At 58.8% G+C, this 14,821-nt stretch overlaps 4 protein-coding genes and 1 pseudogene across 4 annotated transcripts; all 5 read left to right on the top strand.

Moving 5' to 3' along the window:
• On the top strand, nt 1-1,641 carry ACA1_054090 (Fbox domain containing protein; the record flags this gene model as incomplete). The annotated part of the gene is made up of 8 exons (XM_004344017.1): nt 1-231; nt 321-419; nt 500-647; nt 700-777; nt 879-961; nt 1,016-1,070; nt 1,243-1,350; nt 1,442-1,641. 8 exons carry the CDS (start codon nt 1-3, stop codon nt 1,639-1,641), a joined length of 1,002 nt encoding a protein of 333 aa, XP_004344067.1.
• Nucleotides 1,642-2,623: 982 nt separating this feature from the next.
• Nucleotides 2,624-5,371, top strand: ACA1_054080 (uncharacterized protein; the record flags this gene model as incomplete). Its single annotated transcript, XM_004344016.1, is given in 12 exon segments — nt 2,624-2,666; nt 2,867-2,982; nt 3,227-3,356; nt 3,425-3,604; nt 3,674-3,736; nt 3,833-4,060; nt 4,152-4,406; nt 4,490-4,627; nt 4,703-4,764; nt 4,842-5,000; nt 5,013-5,144; nt 5,228-5,371. The coding sequence occupies 12 exon segments, from the start codon at nt 2,624-2,626 to the stop codon at nt 5,369-5,371; spliced, it is 1,650 nt and encodes a 549-aa protein (XP_004344066.1).
• A 1,879-nt stretch (nt 5,372-7,250) lies between these two features.
• Nucleotides 7,251-8,286, top strand: ACA1_054070 (copii-coated vesicle membrane protein P24, putative; the record flags this gene model as incomplete). The annotated part of the gene is made up of 4 exons (XM_004344015.1): nt 7,251-7,341; nt 7,441-7,521; nt 7,723-8,003; nt 8,125-8,286. The coding sequence occupies 4 exons, from the start codon at nt 7,251-7,253 to the stop codon at nt 8,284-8,286; spliced, it is 615 nt and encodes a 204-aa protein (XP_004344065.1).
• A 103-nt stretch (nt 8,287-8,389) lies between these two features.
• On the top strand, nt 8,390-11,783 carry ACA1_054060 (uncharacterized protein; the record flags this gene model as incomplete). The annotated part of the gene is made up of 13 exons (XM_004344014.1): nt 8,390-8,478; nt 8,603-8,798; nt 8,910-8,988; nt 9,096-9,230; nt 9,297-9,378; nt 9,457-9,558; nt 9,656-9,758; nt 9,968-10,014; nt 10,470-10,811; nt 10,936-11,081; nt 11,187-11,337; nt 11,371-11,444; nt 11,509-11,783. 13 exons carry the CDS (start codon nt 8,390-8,392, stop codon nt 11,781-11,783), a joined length of 1,821 nt encoding a protein of 606 aa, XP_004344064.1.
• A 116-nt stretch (nt 11,784-11,899) lies between these two features.
• Nucleotides 11,900-14,821, top strand: part of ACA1_054050 — a 6,050-nt pseudogene continuing 3,128 nt past the window's right edge.

The following is a 14,821-nucleotide window of genomic DNA, read 5'->3' as shown; positions in this document are numbered from 1 at the left end:
ATGCTCCCAATCAGAGGCGACGCCGACGGCGTGACACCGTTCCAGCTGGCATGTGGATATGGCAATTGGGCGGCGGTGGTGTTCATGCTGCAGGGCGGCCACGTGAACGATATCAGCCGCACGGATCACCAGGGCCGCACCGCCATGGACCACGCCGCCCAATCGCCCCTTATCCGCACTATCCTCGTGGCCTATGCCAAGCAATACAGCCTCACTGCGCACAGTGGCGATGTACTCCTTCCCACCACGTGTGTTGGCGCGGTGCGGATGCCTGTCATTGCATTCTGATGGTTTGCGGTTGAATGTGTGACCAATCATAGTTTCCGGAGGGGTATGAGCTGATGCGGGCGCTGCCCCTCGAATTGTTGGCCAACATATTCTCCCGGCTCGAACCCTACGACCTGTGCACGGCAGCCTCGGTACGTACCGATTCGGAATGAATGTTGACACTGTCTAACATCGGTGTGACATTAATGTTGTGATCGTATGATGTGTGCAGATATTCGACGGGTTCTGTAGCCACAACATCCTGTGGCAGCAGTTCTGTGACAAGAGGTGGCGCTTGGCTCTTGATGGCGGCGAAACCTGGAAGGGCCGCTACATGACATGGCTGCATCCACGTCTCAAGCAGCACGCCATCTCCCTCCGTACCACCGCCTTACCTCGCAACACACCGCACACCGCACACACCGCACACAGTAAAGCCGCGCGTGTTCGTGGAGGCAGGAAGTGCGCTATCTGCGCCGACCTATAAGGTCATCCTTGTGAGCGAACCAGGTGAAGCCAACCACCCATCGTTGTTGCGAAGGCCGGCTGAACGTGTCGTTCTATGCATGTGTGTGGTGTGCGGTGTGCGGTGTGCGGTGTGCGGATGATAGGGACGGCTGTGCTGCACCAGTGTCTGGTAAGGGAGGGATATCCCAAGCGGTTGATTGACGGCGTGGAAGTGCGCTTGGAGATAGTACACCACTCGATGTCCACACAACGCGACGATATATGCAAGCCCCCCGCACAGGCGGCAGCAGTCATAGCGATGGCCTATGACATTGCCAACCGTGAGGACCGATCGCGTTAGGCTGCGCATTGCCCATCTTAGCCAACAGCCGCTTCTTCTAGGTCCGTGCGACGTGTCGTGCGTGTGTGCATGTGTGTGCGGTGGTGCGTGTGCGGTGGTGCGTGCGCCTGCGTGTGCGTGAGCTGACTCCGGATGATGGTTTTATGGGGTCGCTGCAGTGGGTGCAGCGAGCGATGTCAACGCCGAAAGGAAGGTCACAGCGGCAGAGGCCTTTGAGCTGGCCAACGAGCTGGAACTGGAGTGGTTGGAGGTCTGCTGCACCGAGCCACAATCGCGTACGTTGTGGCGGCCGCGATTGCATAGCGCGTGTGTTGTGAGCTGTTGGTGTTGTGTTTATGTGATTTAAACCACGAACCATGCATGCAGTGTGCGAGTTGCTGGATCGGATAGGCCAGATGGCACTGGCGACCGACAGGCCGTTCACGCGAGTGGGCGACCTCGGGTGCCATCTTCCCACGCTGCGCACCCTGTCCACCCTCTTCCCCCCGGATGCCCACCGCCAATCACTGCCGACAACTGCCAAGCGCCCAACAAAACGACAAAACGAGAGCTGCCTCGTCCAATAGACACACTAGTCGCGTTGTGGGGTGGCAAACAAATAATTATTTCTGCGGTCGCGGCCAGTTTTCTTGGGTGGCCTTTAGCTCAACTGGTGCATGTTTCGCCATTTTCAACAAAAGCAAACATAGCGCGAGTTTTGAGTGGCGTGCAGACAAGCTTGACAAAGTCGGTTGGAGCTCCGCTCTTTTATGCCCACCGGCGACTTCCACACCCGCCACCGTGGCGGTGGTGCGCACAAGGCAGGCGGTACCATCCGCGATGGTGGCGACTTGGCGGGAGGGAAAGGTCAACTTGGCGGGGACGAGGTGCTCTGCCTGCGGGGTGATGATACATTGCACTCACGGCCTGCACATCCCAATGACAGGCTAAAGAAAACATGAAGGCTCTCCAATACCTACATTTATGCACATATGTTAGGTGGTGTCAGTTGGGGCCTGTCATTCTCCCGTGGGGTGAGATAAAAGTGATAAAGTGGGATGGAGAATGGTGATTTCCCGTTCCAATTGCAGGTACGATACTCAGCTCGAGAAAGGGGAGGTGGGGGTGGCACGAAGAAGACAACCGGGAAGTCCAGCGGAGTTAAGAGATGTAAATCGCCGCCCCATTGGCGTAGAAAATCCGGAGCAAGAAAAAGGGGCTTCTCCTATTGGTGCGATAAGTCGGGAAGTCCGTTCCATTACGCTATTGGTTGGGGACATCCACACACACCCACAGTACCCCAAGACAAGCTGCCCGTGGTGTCTTCATTGTCCACAAACCCCTCACTCCCACCCTCACACCACCTAGAACACCCCTCCCTCTCTGCCTGGGCGCAACCGCCACCAAGACCCATCAACCACCACCATCCCTGCCCATCGGGCCTTAAGCGCTCACCTCTTCAAAGTCAGCTGAACCCAACCTGGCCACGGTTGCAGCTGTTTATTTTGCTGCCGTCTTCTCTCCTTTGATTGATACCTTGAACCTTCGTTTTCGCCAGTTGTTGGTGCAATGCAGCGACCGAGGAGCTTCTCTTTCTCCTCCTTTTCGACCGGTATGCCCAAAGCTCTTCTTATCTTTCTTTGTTTGTTTCCTCTTTCCCTTGAGCTCAGGTCTTCCCATCATCGGCATTCCTCATTGCTCTTCTCCCTCAACTTGTTTGGTTGGTTGATAAACTAAATGGTGCTTGCACGCGGGATGCAGTGGTGTCCGCCGCGGTACTGGTGTGCCTTGTACTTTGGGGTGCCGCTCAAGTCGCCGATGCGCAGTCGTGCACCCCCTTCCAGGGTTCGCCTCTGACCAACTACAAGTGCGATGTCATCAGCGAGGGCACCAACATCCTCCTTCGCGCCAACCAGACCTACAACGCCGTACGGCTCTCGCTCTCCAAGTATTGTGTTTTTTATGTCCGACACAACACAGCAAGGGTTGTTTCGTCGTGGCGCTCCTTTTTTGAACTCTTTACCATAACTCGTCCGCAGTTTATCTCATTCCAGCTGGCATGTGGGAATTTTACCAAAATTAAGAATATAAATATTTCTGAGTTGGATTCTGATCCAAGAAAGCAGCTCGCCACCTAATTAGTTATTCATTCTGTGGATGTGTACGCGACAGGTGGATGCGGCGGCTGGCGCCAGCACCCGGCTGTTCGGCGCGTTCGTGCCACCGGCCTGCCGCACCGCCGCCATTCGCATGGTGTGCCTCTCCAACTTCATCACATGCACCACCAGCACCGGCCTCAAGCGTACGCCTCACTCTCTTCTTCTGTGAAGTTACAATGCAACAGCCCCGCTCACTCCCGGTTGGTTGCAGTGTATCCGCCGTGCCGGTCGGTATGCGAGACGATGATCCGGGAGTGCAGCGCCATCGCCGAGACTCTGGGCGTCAGCGCCCTCCTGCCCGACTGCGACATGATCACCAACGCCACCGGCACGCCCTTGCCGGCCTTCCCGCCCGATGGCACCCAGTGCAGCACCGGCCCGGATGACCCCAGTACGCACCCGGCCCACAACCTAGCTTGCGTTCCATTGCAACTAACTCAGTAAATTCATGTAATTCCAGTCATCGCCTATTCGCAAGCCGACTGTCCCTACCCGCTCCTCTACGACGCCGATGGCGAAGTTGGTACGCAACACTCAGTCGATACGACTCGAAACACGACACGACACGACACCATGCGCGGGCGAGAGTGTTATGAGCTAAAACTGCGTGTGGTTGCAGGCGAGCCTCTGGAGATGTGCAAGCAGAAGTGCCGCACGACGGTGTGGTCGGACGACGTGTGGATCGGGGGCTACGTGCTGCTCTACGTGTGCTCGCTGGGCAACTTCCTCACGGGCTGCTTCCTCCTCACCTCGTGGCTCCTCAACCCCAAGACCCGCCGCTTCCCCTTCAACACCATCTCCTACTTCGTCCTCTCCCTCTGGCCCGCCTCGTTCGTCATCCTCTGGGGTACGCACACGCACCACCGCACACACACCACCGCGCACGACAGACGCATAGGTGGTGCGTGCTGATTGTCGACATGTGGAATGTGGGGCAGGCGCATTCTTCAACATGGCCGGGGAGGACATCATGTGCACGTGGGACGACGTGCCGAAGCCCGTGGTGATGGACAACGCCGGCGACAACGACGGCCAGGGCGTGGCGTGCGTCTTCCAGGGCATCGTGGTCTACTACTGCGTGCTGGCGTGCGTCATCTGGTGGTTCTTTGTCAACGTCGACTGCGCGCTCCAGCTCTTCCTCAAGGTGCGCATCGAGAAGTTCCGCTGGCTCCAGGTCCTCTACCACATCATCGGTACCGCCACCCAACACATGCATTCCTCGCATTCCCGGACAGCTTGTGACGCATTCCGCCCAATGTTGCATTTCTGGTTGCAGGCTGGGGAGTGCCGCTGATCGGTCTGGCATTCCTGCTGGGCTTCGAAAAGATCGGCTACGAGAACACGTTCCCCGTGTGCCAGGTCTATCTCGACGAAGATCCCTCCTGGTGGGACTGGGCCTTCTTCTTCGGCCCCAGTACGTACCACCAATCAATGAAGAAATTCTGGCTGGAGTTTCACAGGGCTGACATAGGAAATGGTGGGCGCACAGTGATGTCCTTCACCCTGCTGGGCATGCTCCTCATGTTCCCCGGCATCATCTACCTCACCGTGGTGCGTGTTCCTTCATCACCGCACACACCGCCGCACACACCGCACACCGCACACTCACACACTACTCCGAACAACAGTTGATCGTGCGCCGGCTGGTAACGGGCGCGCGGTCGAAGCTGGACCTGTTCTCCTTCGTGCGGCTCTACGTGTCGCTGTTCATTATCTGGGCGTTCACCATCTTCGTCTACGCGTACCGGATTGACGTGGAGGCCACACGATCCGACGTGATCCACGCCGTGGAGGAGCAGGTTCGGTGCAGCCTGCTCACCGGAGAGGAGTGCGAGCTGGAGACCACCTTCAGCCACGGCCTTTGGTTCCTCACCATCATCGCCCTCACCAACATGATCACCCTCCTCTTCATCACCCTCGGCACCACCAAGGTTCGTTCTTTGCCCACCGCCATTTCAAACTAGATTCAAAACTCGGCTTGATTGGGTGATTTCTGAAATCATTTGGAACGCAGGTTACATGGGAGTTCTGGCTTCGGCTGTTCAGTTGCAACTCTGAGGAAAGCCCGGGCATGCATGTGTGGTCGGTCATCAGCGGGCGCCACCTCGAAGACGACGATCGCGGATTCGAGCTGCGCGAGTGTGACGAACGCTCGTAACACCACACAACACACACTTTGGCCGGGGGGGGGCCAGGAGGAACACATCTCTCCCCACCATCCCCCCTATGTACATTGTCAAAAAGCGAGTTGTTGTACAACAATTCTCAACTAGCCCGCCAATAGGGAGAATGTATCGCTGCCTTGCAACAGGTGAAACAGGCAGTTACACGCTAGGGCCATGCCAAGCTCGAAAAGAAGGGAAGGAAACACAAAAAAGGGTGCACGGGACGGACCTGGGAACATGCGAATTCACCTTATGCGGACCTAATCTCGGCCATTACTGTTCGCCTGGTCCCCACACTTGCGTTGGCATCAGAAACGGCGACAGCTCATTCTTCTTCTCGCGCCATCACAACGCACCATCATCCACTACCAACTCAACCACACACCAATGAACTACTATCATCAACCATCCGCTACCACTCCACCTCAACAACTCCAACTACCTGAACTCCCGGCTGAACGGTTAAACTTCGGCCTGCTCTTCCTGCCTGTCGCTTCATCTGGTTCAGAATCGATGAGCTCCTCCCCCTCGACAACCACTACTACTTCTCCGCCCTCATCTCCATCTTCTTCTTTCTCCACGACTCCCACTTCTTCTTCGCCCTCGCCCAGCCCAACACTGTCGTCATCTCCCGTGATACCGCCGACAGCCAACAACGCCGCCCAAGGGCTGGCGCTCTTGTCGGGCCTAACTCCCCTCTTCGCCGGCATGCCCCAGTGTCCGCTACGCGAGCTGGACCACCACAACGTGCCAGGGCTCTACGTCCACCACCAACACCACTTACAACGACCACCTCAACTTCTGCAACACCACCACTACATCCAACAGCACCAGCATCGTCATCATCAGACGTACTCCTCTCGCCAGGTACGGGCCTTATTCTCATTGATGGAAACGCCGCGCGCCTTTTTTAAGGGCGGCAAAGCAACCGTAAATTTGGATATCACTTTGCAAAAAAGGCAAGCCGGACCAAACAATTAAGTGCGTGCGCATGATAGGTACAGGGTTGCCAGTGGTCGGTCGCTCTGCATTTTCCTTCTCAGGACGTCGCCCACGTTCTCGAGAGTTCCCACTGCCGTAATAACCCGAAACTGAGCGGCCCGCCGGCTGCCACCCATGCCAGTCACAGCAGCGACCAGTCTGACCGCCGCACGAGCGTTCCAGAAGAGGCGCAAGTTACCCCGCCCGCCACCACCAACGCCAAGAGCAACAAGCGCAAACGCAACGACAACCGAGGGAGAGCGGTGCTGCAATGCGTTGCTATGAACATGCTCATCTTCAAGATGATCTGCGGCTGAACCCTCTACCTGTGCTGCGTGTTCTTTCCAGAAGGGGGAGAGGAGGAAGGCGATGCATGTATGCGACCATTGCGGAGCAGAGACTTCGCCGGCCTGGCGCCGAGGGCCGGTTGGATGGTACGCGCACGCAATGCGATCAACCAGACCCAGATGACCTGAACTGAAGTGTGGGCTGGTCTTCTGGTGTTGTTGGTAGGTTGTGCAATCGATGCGGCCTCAAGTATCAGGCGGCAGTAAAGGCCAGACGAAGGGACACCATGTCCGTTTCGTACATCCTGAACTGAAAAAAGAGTAAGGCAGATAAATAGGCATAAAAAGAAAATAGGGGTGGAGCCAGGAGGAGAGTCGAACTCCCAACCTCCGCGGTTTACTGATGCGGCGCTCTACCAATTGAGCTACCCAGGCCCTCAATTAAACGAACAGGATTTGCCGAACCTGAACGGAGTTTATTTTCCTTGTCTCTTTTCTTCACATTCTTTTTCTTCGACCTGACGTGGCACTGCAGCGAGCCTACCCAATCTTGTAAATCTACAATCTTGCGTCGTTTGCATTGTTGCGCGATTAAGAGCGAAGAATGAAGGCAACAAAGATTTATTGTGTGGCTGCGCTAGCACTTGTGGCCCTCCTTTTGGCGCTGCCCACTGCCCGGGGCTTCACATTTGAAGGTTTCCATTCTTCCATCTCTTTTATCTCTTTATTATCATCTTATTGCCCTCTCTTTCGCGTTCTTGATTGAAAATGATTGATCCACGAACGATTTGCAGTGGAGGCGCACAAGGTGGAGTGCTTCTACGAGAGCGTGCCCATCGGCGCCCCTGTCAACATCCGCTACCAGGTCATCAAGGGTACCCTTCGCTCCCACCACTGCGTTACCGCCTTGTCGTTTTCTTTCTTCCCCCCCCCCCAAACTATGCCTGTCGCTTTTCGGGTTGTGCTGCCAGCCGCAACCCAAAGCTTTTCTCGATGTGTCGTGCGTGTCGTATGTGGCTTGAGAAAAAGAGGAATGTGAGCAAACAGTCTTCATCTTCTTCGTGGGCGCGGTGCAGGTGGTTTTCTGGATGTGGACGTGAACATGTACGACCCGAACCGTAGGCTGATCTACGAGGCCGAGCGCGAGACCGAGGGCAGCTTCGCCTTCTCGGCCGAGAGCAACGGCGACTACCAGATTTGCTTCAGCAACCGCATGTCGACACTCACCCCCAAGACTGTCAGCATGTTCGTCATCGTGGGCAAGGCCCCCAAGAAGGGCGCCAACGCCGCGCTCGAGCCGCTCGAGGCCGAGATCCGCCAGATCTCCCAGGGCGTCGAGGAACTTAAGAACGGACAGGTGCGTGTGCGGTCCTGTGTGTCTGTGTGTGGTGTGTGTGTGGTGTGGTGTGTGTGTGGTGTGTGTGTCGTGTGTCGTGTGTCGCTAAGCCGAGTGTTGGGTCAATGCGTGCGTCACGCAGAACTACCTGAAGAATCGCGAGATGGCGAGCAGGGACACGTCGGAGAGCACCAACGGGCGGGTGCTGATGTTCAGCGTGGTGGAGGCCCTGGCCCTGATCGCCGTCAGCGCCTACCAGATCCACTCCCTCAAGAGCTTCTTCGAGGTCAAGCGCACCATCTGAGCCTTCCTTCCAAAAAGACACAAAGAACAGAAAATGAAGCTTCTCTCTTCACAGAATAAGTAAATAAATAATACAATAATTCATTATTCAAGTTTGCAGGCGCATGGAGGTGGCTACGAAGGAGGCGAAGTCGGCTGGTGGCTGGCTGGAGGGGCGCACCAAGTTCATCCTCCAATACGCCCTCGAAACATGGTATTACCATTTTTATAAAGATTAGATTTATTTTAAAATAAAAATAAATTAAATATAAATACATGGGGGGGGGAACGAGCACGTCTTGTTGGACTCAAAAAGGAATGGTGGTTGCGCAACGCAGGTACGAACCGCTGAAGGAGTACACGCCTCGCACGATGTTCGTTACGCTGTCGCGACCCCAGCAAGCCGCCCTCTACGCGCTCTGCCTCCAACAGCCCAAGGAGTCGCCCGAAGCACCGACCGATGAAGACTACGGCGCGCGCCTGGCTGCCACGATGGCCTGCCTTGCGCCCGAGCAACGCGAGCTCGTGGAGGAGGTCGGGCTTCACCCCCCCCCCCCTACACACGGATGCTCACTTGTGCTGATCTGTGTGTGTCGTGTCGTGCGTGTTGTGTTTCGTGTCGTGTCCTCCGCCGCGATCGAGCAGGTGGTGGCCGAGGTGGGCCGGGCCATTGCCGAATTCGGCGGCGAAGCCTTCGTCAAGCTCTCCACGCGCAGTCCCAAAGGTCACTTTCGCTAAAACGCCGCACACGCACACACCACCGCACGCACACGCACATGCACGGAACACACAGGTCCCCTTGTAAGAGTACACGCTGACACGAGCTTGCAGATGCGGTGACCGGGTGTGTAAACAAGCGCATGGAGGCGCATCTCACCCGCGAGATGGAGCGGAGCGACGGCACGCCCAACGGCGACTCGGTGGCCTTCGTCACGGCCTCGCGCCACGCCTTCCGCGTCACCTCCGGTACGGCCCCGATTACTGGGCGTCCTTGATGGGCATCACGCGATGACCACTCGAGTGGCGATGCAGGCGAGGAGGCCGTTGACCTGCTGGCGCAGAGCTCGCGCGTGATGGAGGACCTCATGAAGTTTCTCGACTTGCCCGAAGACCTGTACGACACGACACACGACGATACGACACGACATGACACGACACACACGGGCTTGATGCTGACGGTATGTTGTGTAAGGGGGCTGCCCTTCAACGTGATCGTGCGGGAGTGGTCCGACATGCGACCAGAGATGGAGTTCCGGGTCTTTGTAAAGAACAAACAAATCACCGCCATCTCCCAGTAATCTCGCCCCCCCCGCCCATTTGCGCTTACCGCACCCCGGAGCTCCCCCACTCTCTGTCGACACTCACCCGAATGCCTCCCATCATGTCGACAGATACTGCTACTACCAGTACTTCCCGGATCTGCCGGCGGCCAGAGAGAACATACGACGTCAGATATTCGAACTGTGGGCACGCATCGCACACCTCGTGCCCCAGGTACCCAACCAATCACGATCATTAGGGCCGGTGTTGATGCACGGTAACCAACACACACACACACACACAGGATCATTGCGTGGTGGACTTTGTGCTGTTGAACGGCGAACCGGTCATCATCGAGCTCAACCCTTTCGTAACCCCCTCCTGATCTCCGCTCAGCTTTGTTTTTCGTTGGCTGATCGAGGCCGTTCACTTCCCGCGTGTAGTTCGGTGATACGGGAGCATGTCTGTTCACCTGGCGAGACCCGGACCGGTACTACATACCACACACACACACACACCACTGCGCAACCGCACACGCACATGACACGCACCAGTATGTCAATGTCTGACGAAACACAGGAAAATCCTCCAAATCCGCAATTTCTTCCTTTTCCTTGTTGGGCTTCTTTAAAGATTGTTGTCGACAAACACGCGCCTGTTCGCTTGTTTGGGTTGAGCCTGGTGAAGACGATAATTTTTTTTGTTCAGACCATCCCCCTCCAACGGCGAGATGATGTTTCGCCCTCGCCCTCCTCTACTCGTAGGGTGTCTTCTCTTCCTCTTCGTTCTCCTCGCCTTCTTCTCATGGACCACCGACGCCACTTCTTCCATCTTTTCCTCTTCCTCTCCTTCTAAAAATCAAAACGCCTTCCGTGGTCATCTCGCTCAGCAGAAGAAGCAGCCACACCCCCAACCCGACCACCACCAACATCGCCGCCAGGCCAGTGGCGGCCGCAACACCCGCGGCCCGGCCGCCCTCTTCATCCTCCCCGCTACGGCGACCAACTTCACCAATCTCTCCCCCTCTGCCCTGGCCATCGTGTCCAACAGCATCACCGATGAGGAAGTCAACGTGACCTTCTCCTCCGCCGCCATCGCAAGCCTCGCCGGCGGTGTGTGGGTCCAGGACTTCAACTTCACCTACTCCAACGCGCTCGACGTCGTCGACAGCCACGCCGCGTCGGCCCTCATCTCGCTCCTGGTCGCCTCGGGCACCAAGCACTGCACGTCGGGCCTGTGTCTGCGCGACGTTCACGAGGCCTGGGCTCGCGGCGCCATCGAACGCGGGTACGTAGAAGCCCTTGCTTCTGATATATATGCGAACTATGCCGCGGTATAGCAGCGGATGACTAATTGGAATGACTCTCCCCCCCTCGCGGGTGACGACTGCACACACTACACACGAACGCAGAGTTGAGGAGCGCGAGGCAGGCAATGCGTTCTCGGACACGGCGTCGAACCCCGGCGGCGTGGTGCAGCAGCTGGTGGGCAACCTCGGCTGGGGTCAGTTCACGATGAAGAAGCGACCCGACAACAGCAGCGCCATCCTCTTTAAGGGTTCGTTCGACACACACACACACAACCAACCAATAACACAGCACAACAACATCCACCACTCAACAACGGGCGGGGACTCACACGGCTCATCCGAATGGCGTGTAGCGGCTACGGCGGTGGCGAAGACGGCGTTCAGCGACCTGGTCGCCCGCAATGCGCGTAACGTGGACGGCCTCATGCAGAAGAAGAACCTGCAGGGCCTGATCGACCTGTCCTACGACCTCGACGTCACGCCGCTCCTGGCCAAGCTCCAGAAGTACAACCTGGTGTTCAAGCTGGGCCTCAACAGGTTTGCGCCCACCGAGGCCCTCACCATCATCTTCACCCAGGCCTTCATCCAGTCCTTCCGATTCGTCATGCCCGGTACGTGCTACGCAATCTTCTTCTACGTTTCTTCTTTCTGACGAGCTGGTCGGCTGGCTCGCAGATGCTACGCTCAACCCGACTGGTGAGGTGCTTGAGGAGCTGGCGTGGAGGTACGAGCGCATGTCTGTGTTCTACGACCCGGGCTTCAAGAGCACCCGCCAGGCCTTTGTGGGCGAGAACAACTACTACCCGACCAGGTCGGCGTCGCCCTCTCGTTCGCACACGCCATCCCGCTCGCCAACCAGCTCGCCCACGAGCACTCCCTCGCCCACGACATCGCCCACGAGCACTCCCTCGCCCTCGCCATCGACCTCGAGCATCTCGAGCACCTCTTGACCTTTACTCTTCCCTCCCATTTTGGGTCCATAAAGAAAATCGAGGAAACTATTGTGAAAATAATACACGCCGGTTTTCTTTGTGGATCACAACATTGAATGAAGAAGTAACACAAGATGTCGGCGCCCCTCCTCGCCAAGCTCTTCACTGGTGCGCTCCATCCCTCAATGATTGCCCTCTCGGAGTAGAAATTTAATAATGCTTGTTGTCGGCACTACTCGCCCTCAGATGAGCAGCTCGTCCTGGCAGATGGCGAACACCCGGAAGAGGAGGACGGGGAGGTGCGGGCATCACGCTTGGCCATGCCCCTCCTCCAATGGCTGGCCGACCAGCACCACCGCAAGCACCACGCGAACGTTCACGTGCCCGGCACCACCGCTGTCTCAGCCGTCTCTTCCTCTGTGCCAGCCTACGGCGGCGACGCTGGGGCCGTGAGTCGACTGGTGGCGTCGGCGCTCGTGCGCGACTGGTCGGCCCTCTCCCTGCCGGCCCTCGCCGCCCTCGTGCGCGTCCTCACCACCGAATGCGCCTGCTTCCTCCCCGCCCACGCCGTACGCCCACCACTATTTATTTATATTTATTTACTATTATTTTTATTATGCACCTTTAAATGGGATTTTGCAATCATTTTAGATTTTTATAATTATTTTATGATATTAATATTTCGCGTGGGGCGAGAAGGCGGAGGAGGTGGCGCGCAGGACGGTCGACGTGGCGAGGCGCCACGTCGGGAGCGGCGGCGGCGGCAACGGCCGTGGCGGTCTGCTGGTGGACATCCTCGAGTGCCTGCTGCGCCTTGCCGAGCAGAACGGCGCACCCCTCCTCATCCACTCCGTCCGTGCGTTCTTCGCTTTGGTGCGTACACGACCACACACACACGACACACACTCATACGACACACACCACCGCACACGCAACTCGCCTGCCATTGTGGCCAACTGCGTGTGGTCGTGGGTCCCTACAGCTGGTGGATGAGGGCGGCCACGGGCCGTGCGCGGTGGGTCGCGCGTTCGAGTGCGTGCGGATGGGCCTCCGGGCGTCGCCCGTCCTCCGACAGATGACCAGCCAGCTCTTCAGCGAACACCTCCTCCCCACCGGTACCCCCCTCCCAGCCCACCGCACCGCACCGTCGCACGTTCTCACGACCCGCACCACCGCACACAACACGACACGACCAACGACACGACCCACGACGCGATACACCGACACGCACATGCATACGCATCACCGCACACGACAGATGGTGGGGCGGCAAGTGGCCAGGCCGTGTCGGACGTGTTTCTGCTGCTGGCGATGGGCTGCACGCAGGAGAGAACCGGCGAGGCCAATCGGATGCTGGGCCGACTGCTGCTGCTGCTGTCAAGGACCGGGCCGACCGCCGCGGCTCCGATGGTAGAGCGGGTGGTCGAGGCCGCGGTGCGGGGCGGCGGCGGCAGCAGCAGCGACGAGCTGGTGGGGCTGCTCCGCGGTCTCGCCCTCCACCTCGTCAACGGCGACTCCTGGCGCCCGCCGGCCACCACCACCAAGGGCGAGCCGGCCCTGCAGTGGAGCGACAGCCTCTCCGTGGGAGACGAAGACGAAGACGAAGACGATGGCGGCGATGAAGGCGATGTCGACCATGACCACGACGACCACGACGACGCAACACAGGCCGGAACCGACCAGGCCGAGACCCAGATCGAACTCGGCAAGCTACTCCTGATCACGGTATGCATGATCTCCACTCGCCGAAGCCTTTCGGACCCCCCTCATAGTCGTGTGTCGTGACGCATGTCGTGCGCGTATTTCGTGTGTGTCGTGTGGTCCATAGATGTTTGGGCGGCACGAGGCCTCGCGCGGCGCGGTGTTCGAGGCGGTGCTGGGGCGGGCCACCGACACGAGCCAGACTCGCGACGCGCAGGCCGCCTGCACGTCGGTGCTGGCCACCCTCGCCCTCCGCCACCCGCAGGCCCTCCTCGCGCTCCTCACCCGCACCATGCCCCACTGGTACGGAATGTCACGCACGCACACATTCCACGCACATTCCCTCTCTCGACGCTGCTCATTGACACACTCGGGGCAGGCCGGAGTACTGTGCGCAGCTGCCGAACGATGTGTCCCACCGCATCCTGGGCGCCTTCCTCCCACTGGGCCGCCACGACGCCGCGTTCAGCGTACGCTGCCCCCCCCCTCAACACACAACGACACACGACACACGACCAACGACACGCGTGACAAGGGAGGCTGACGTGGCCTGGCGGTGGTGCAGCACCACCTGCTCAAGTTCATCATGGCAGCCATGCTCCCCGGGGAGCAGAACGACAACGCCGCCTCCTCCTCCCGCCGCTTCGCCGTCCACGGCCTCTGCACCCTCCTCTCGTCGTCGTCATCGTCGTCTTCACCATCTTCCGCCTCCGCTGCGGTGGCCTCCCTCGCCTGCATCACCGTCGATGGCGGCTGCGGTGATGACGATGAGCGTCGGCCGTCACTGGTGGAGCACGCCCTGGGGCTGCCCCTCGACTCGCGTAAGCCCTTCTACGACTCCCTCCACGCCATGTTCCTCGACTACGCCCACCCGCGAGGCGACGACGGCGACAAAGGCGACGACGACGACGACAACAACACGACCGAGGCGGCGGAGAAGGCGGCGATGGGGCGGGTCATGTTGTCGGGCGGGCTGCACGGGCTGCTGCTGGAGCGGGCCGGCCGCCACTTCTACTACGCCGAGCCCCCCGGCCCGCGCGTGGCCCTCCTCTCCTGCTTCGAGCCCACCCCCGACCCGCCCACGGCACGGCCGTCGGCGACGACGTCAGCGGATTCGGCGGCCGCCACAGCTTCGGTGCCATCGGAGTCGACGTCGACGTCGGCGGGGTTCTCCCTCCACGTGCGCCTGCGGGAGCTGCTGCCGGAGCTGCTCCGCTGTCTGGCCTGCTGCGCCTCGCTCCAGCCCGACCACGACCACCCCAACTACCGTACGTGTGTCGTGTGTCGTGTGCCGTGTGTCGTGTCATCAAGCTCAACTGGGGGGTTGCAGAGCGCACGCGAGAGCTGTTCGGGGC

Source organism: Acanthamoeba castellanii (assembly GCF_000313135.1).
Source record: "Acanthamoeba castellanii str. Neff unplaced genomic scaffold scf7180000084594, whole genome shotgun sequence".
Taxonomy (NCBI): domain Eukaryota; phylum Discosea; order Longamoebia; family Acanthamoebidae; genus Acanthamoeba; species Acanthamoeba castellanii.
The sequence above is the reverse complement of the archived record's forward strand: the minus strand, read 5'-3'. Positions and strand labels throughout refer to the sequence as shown.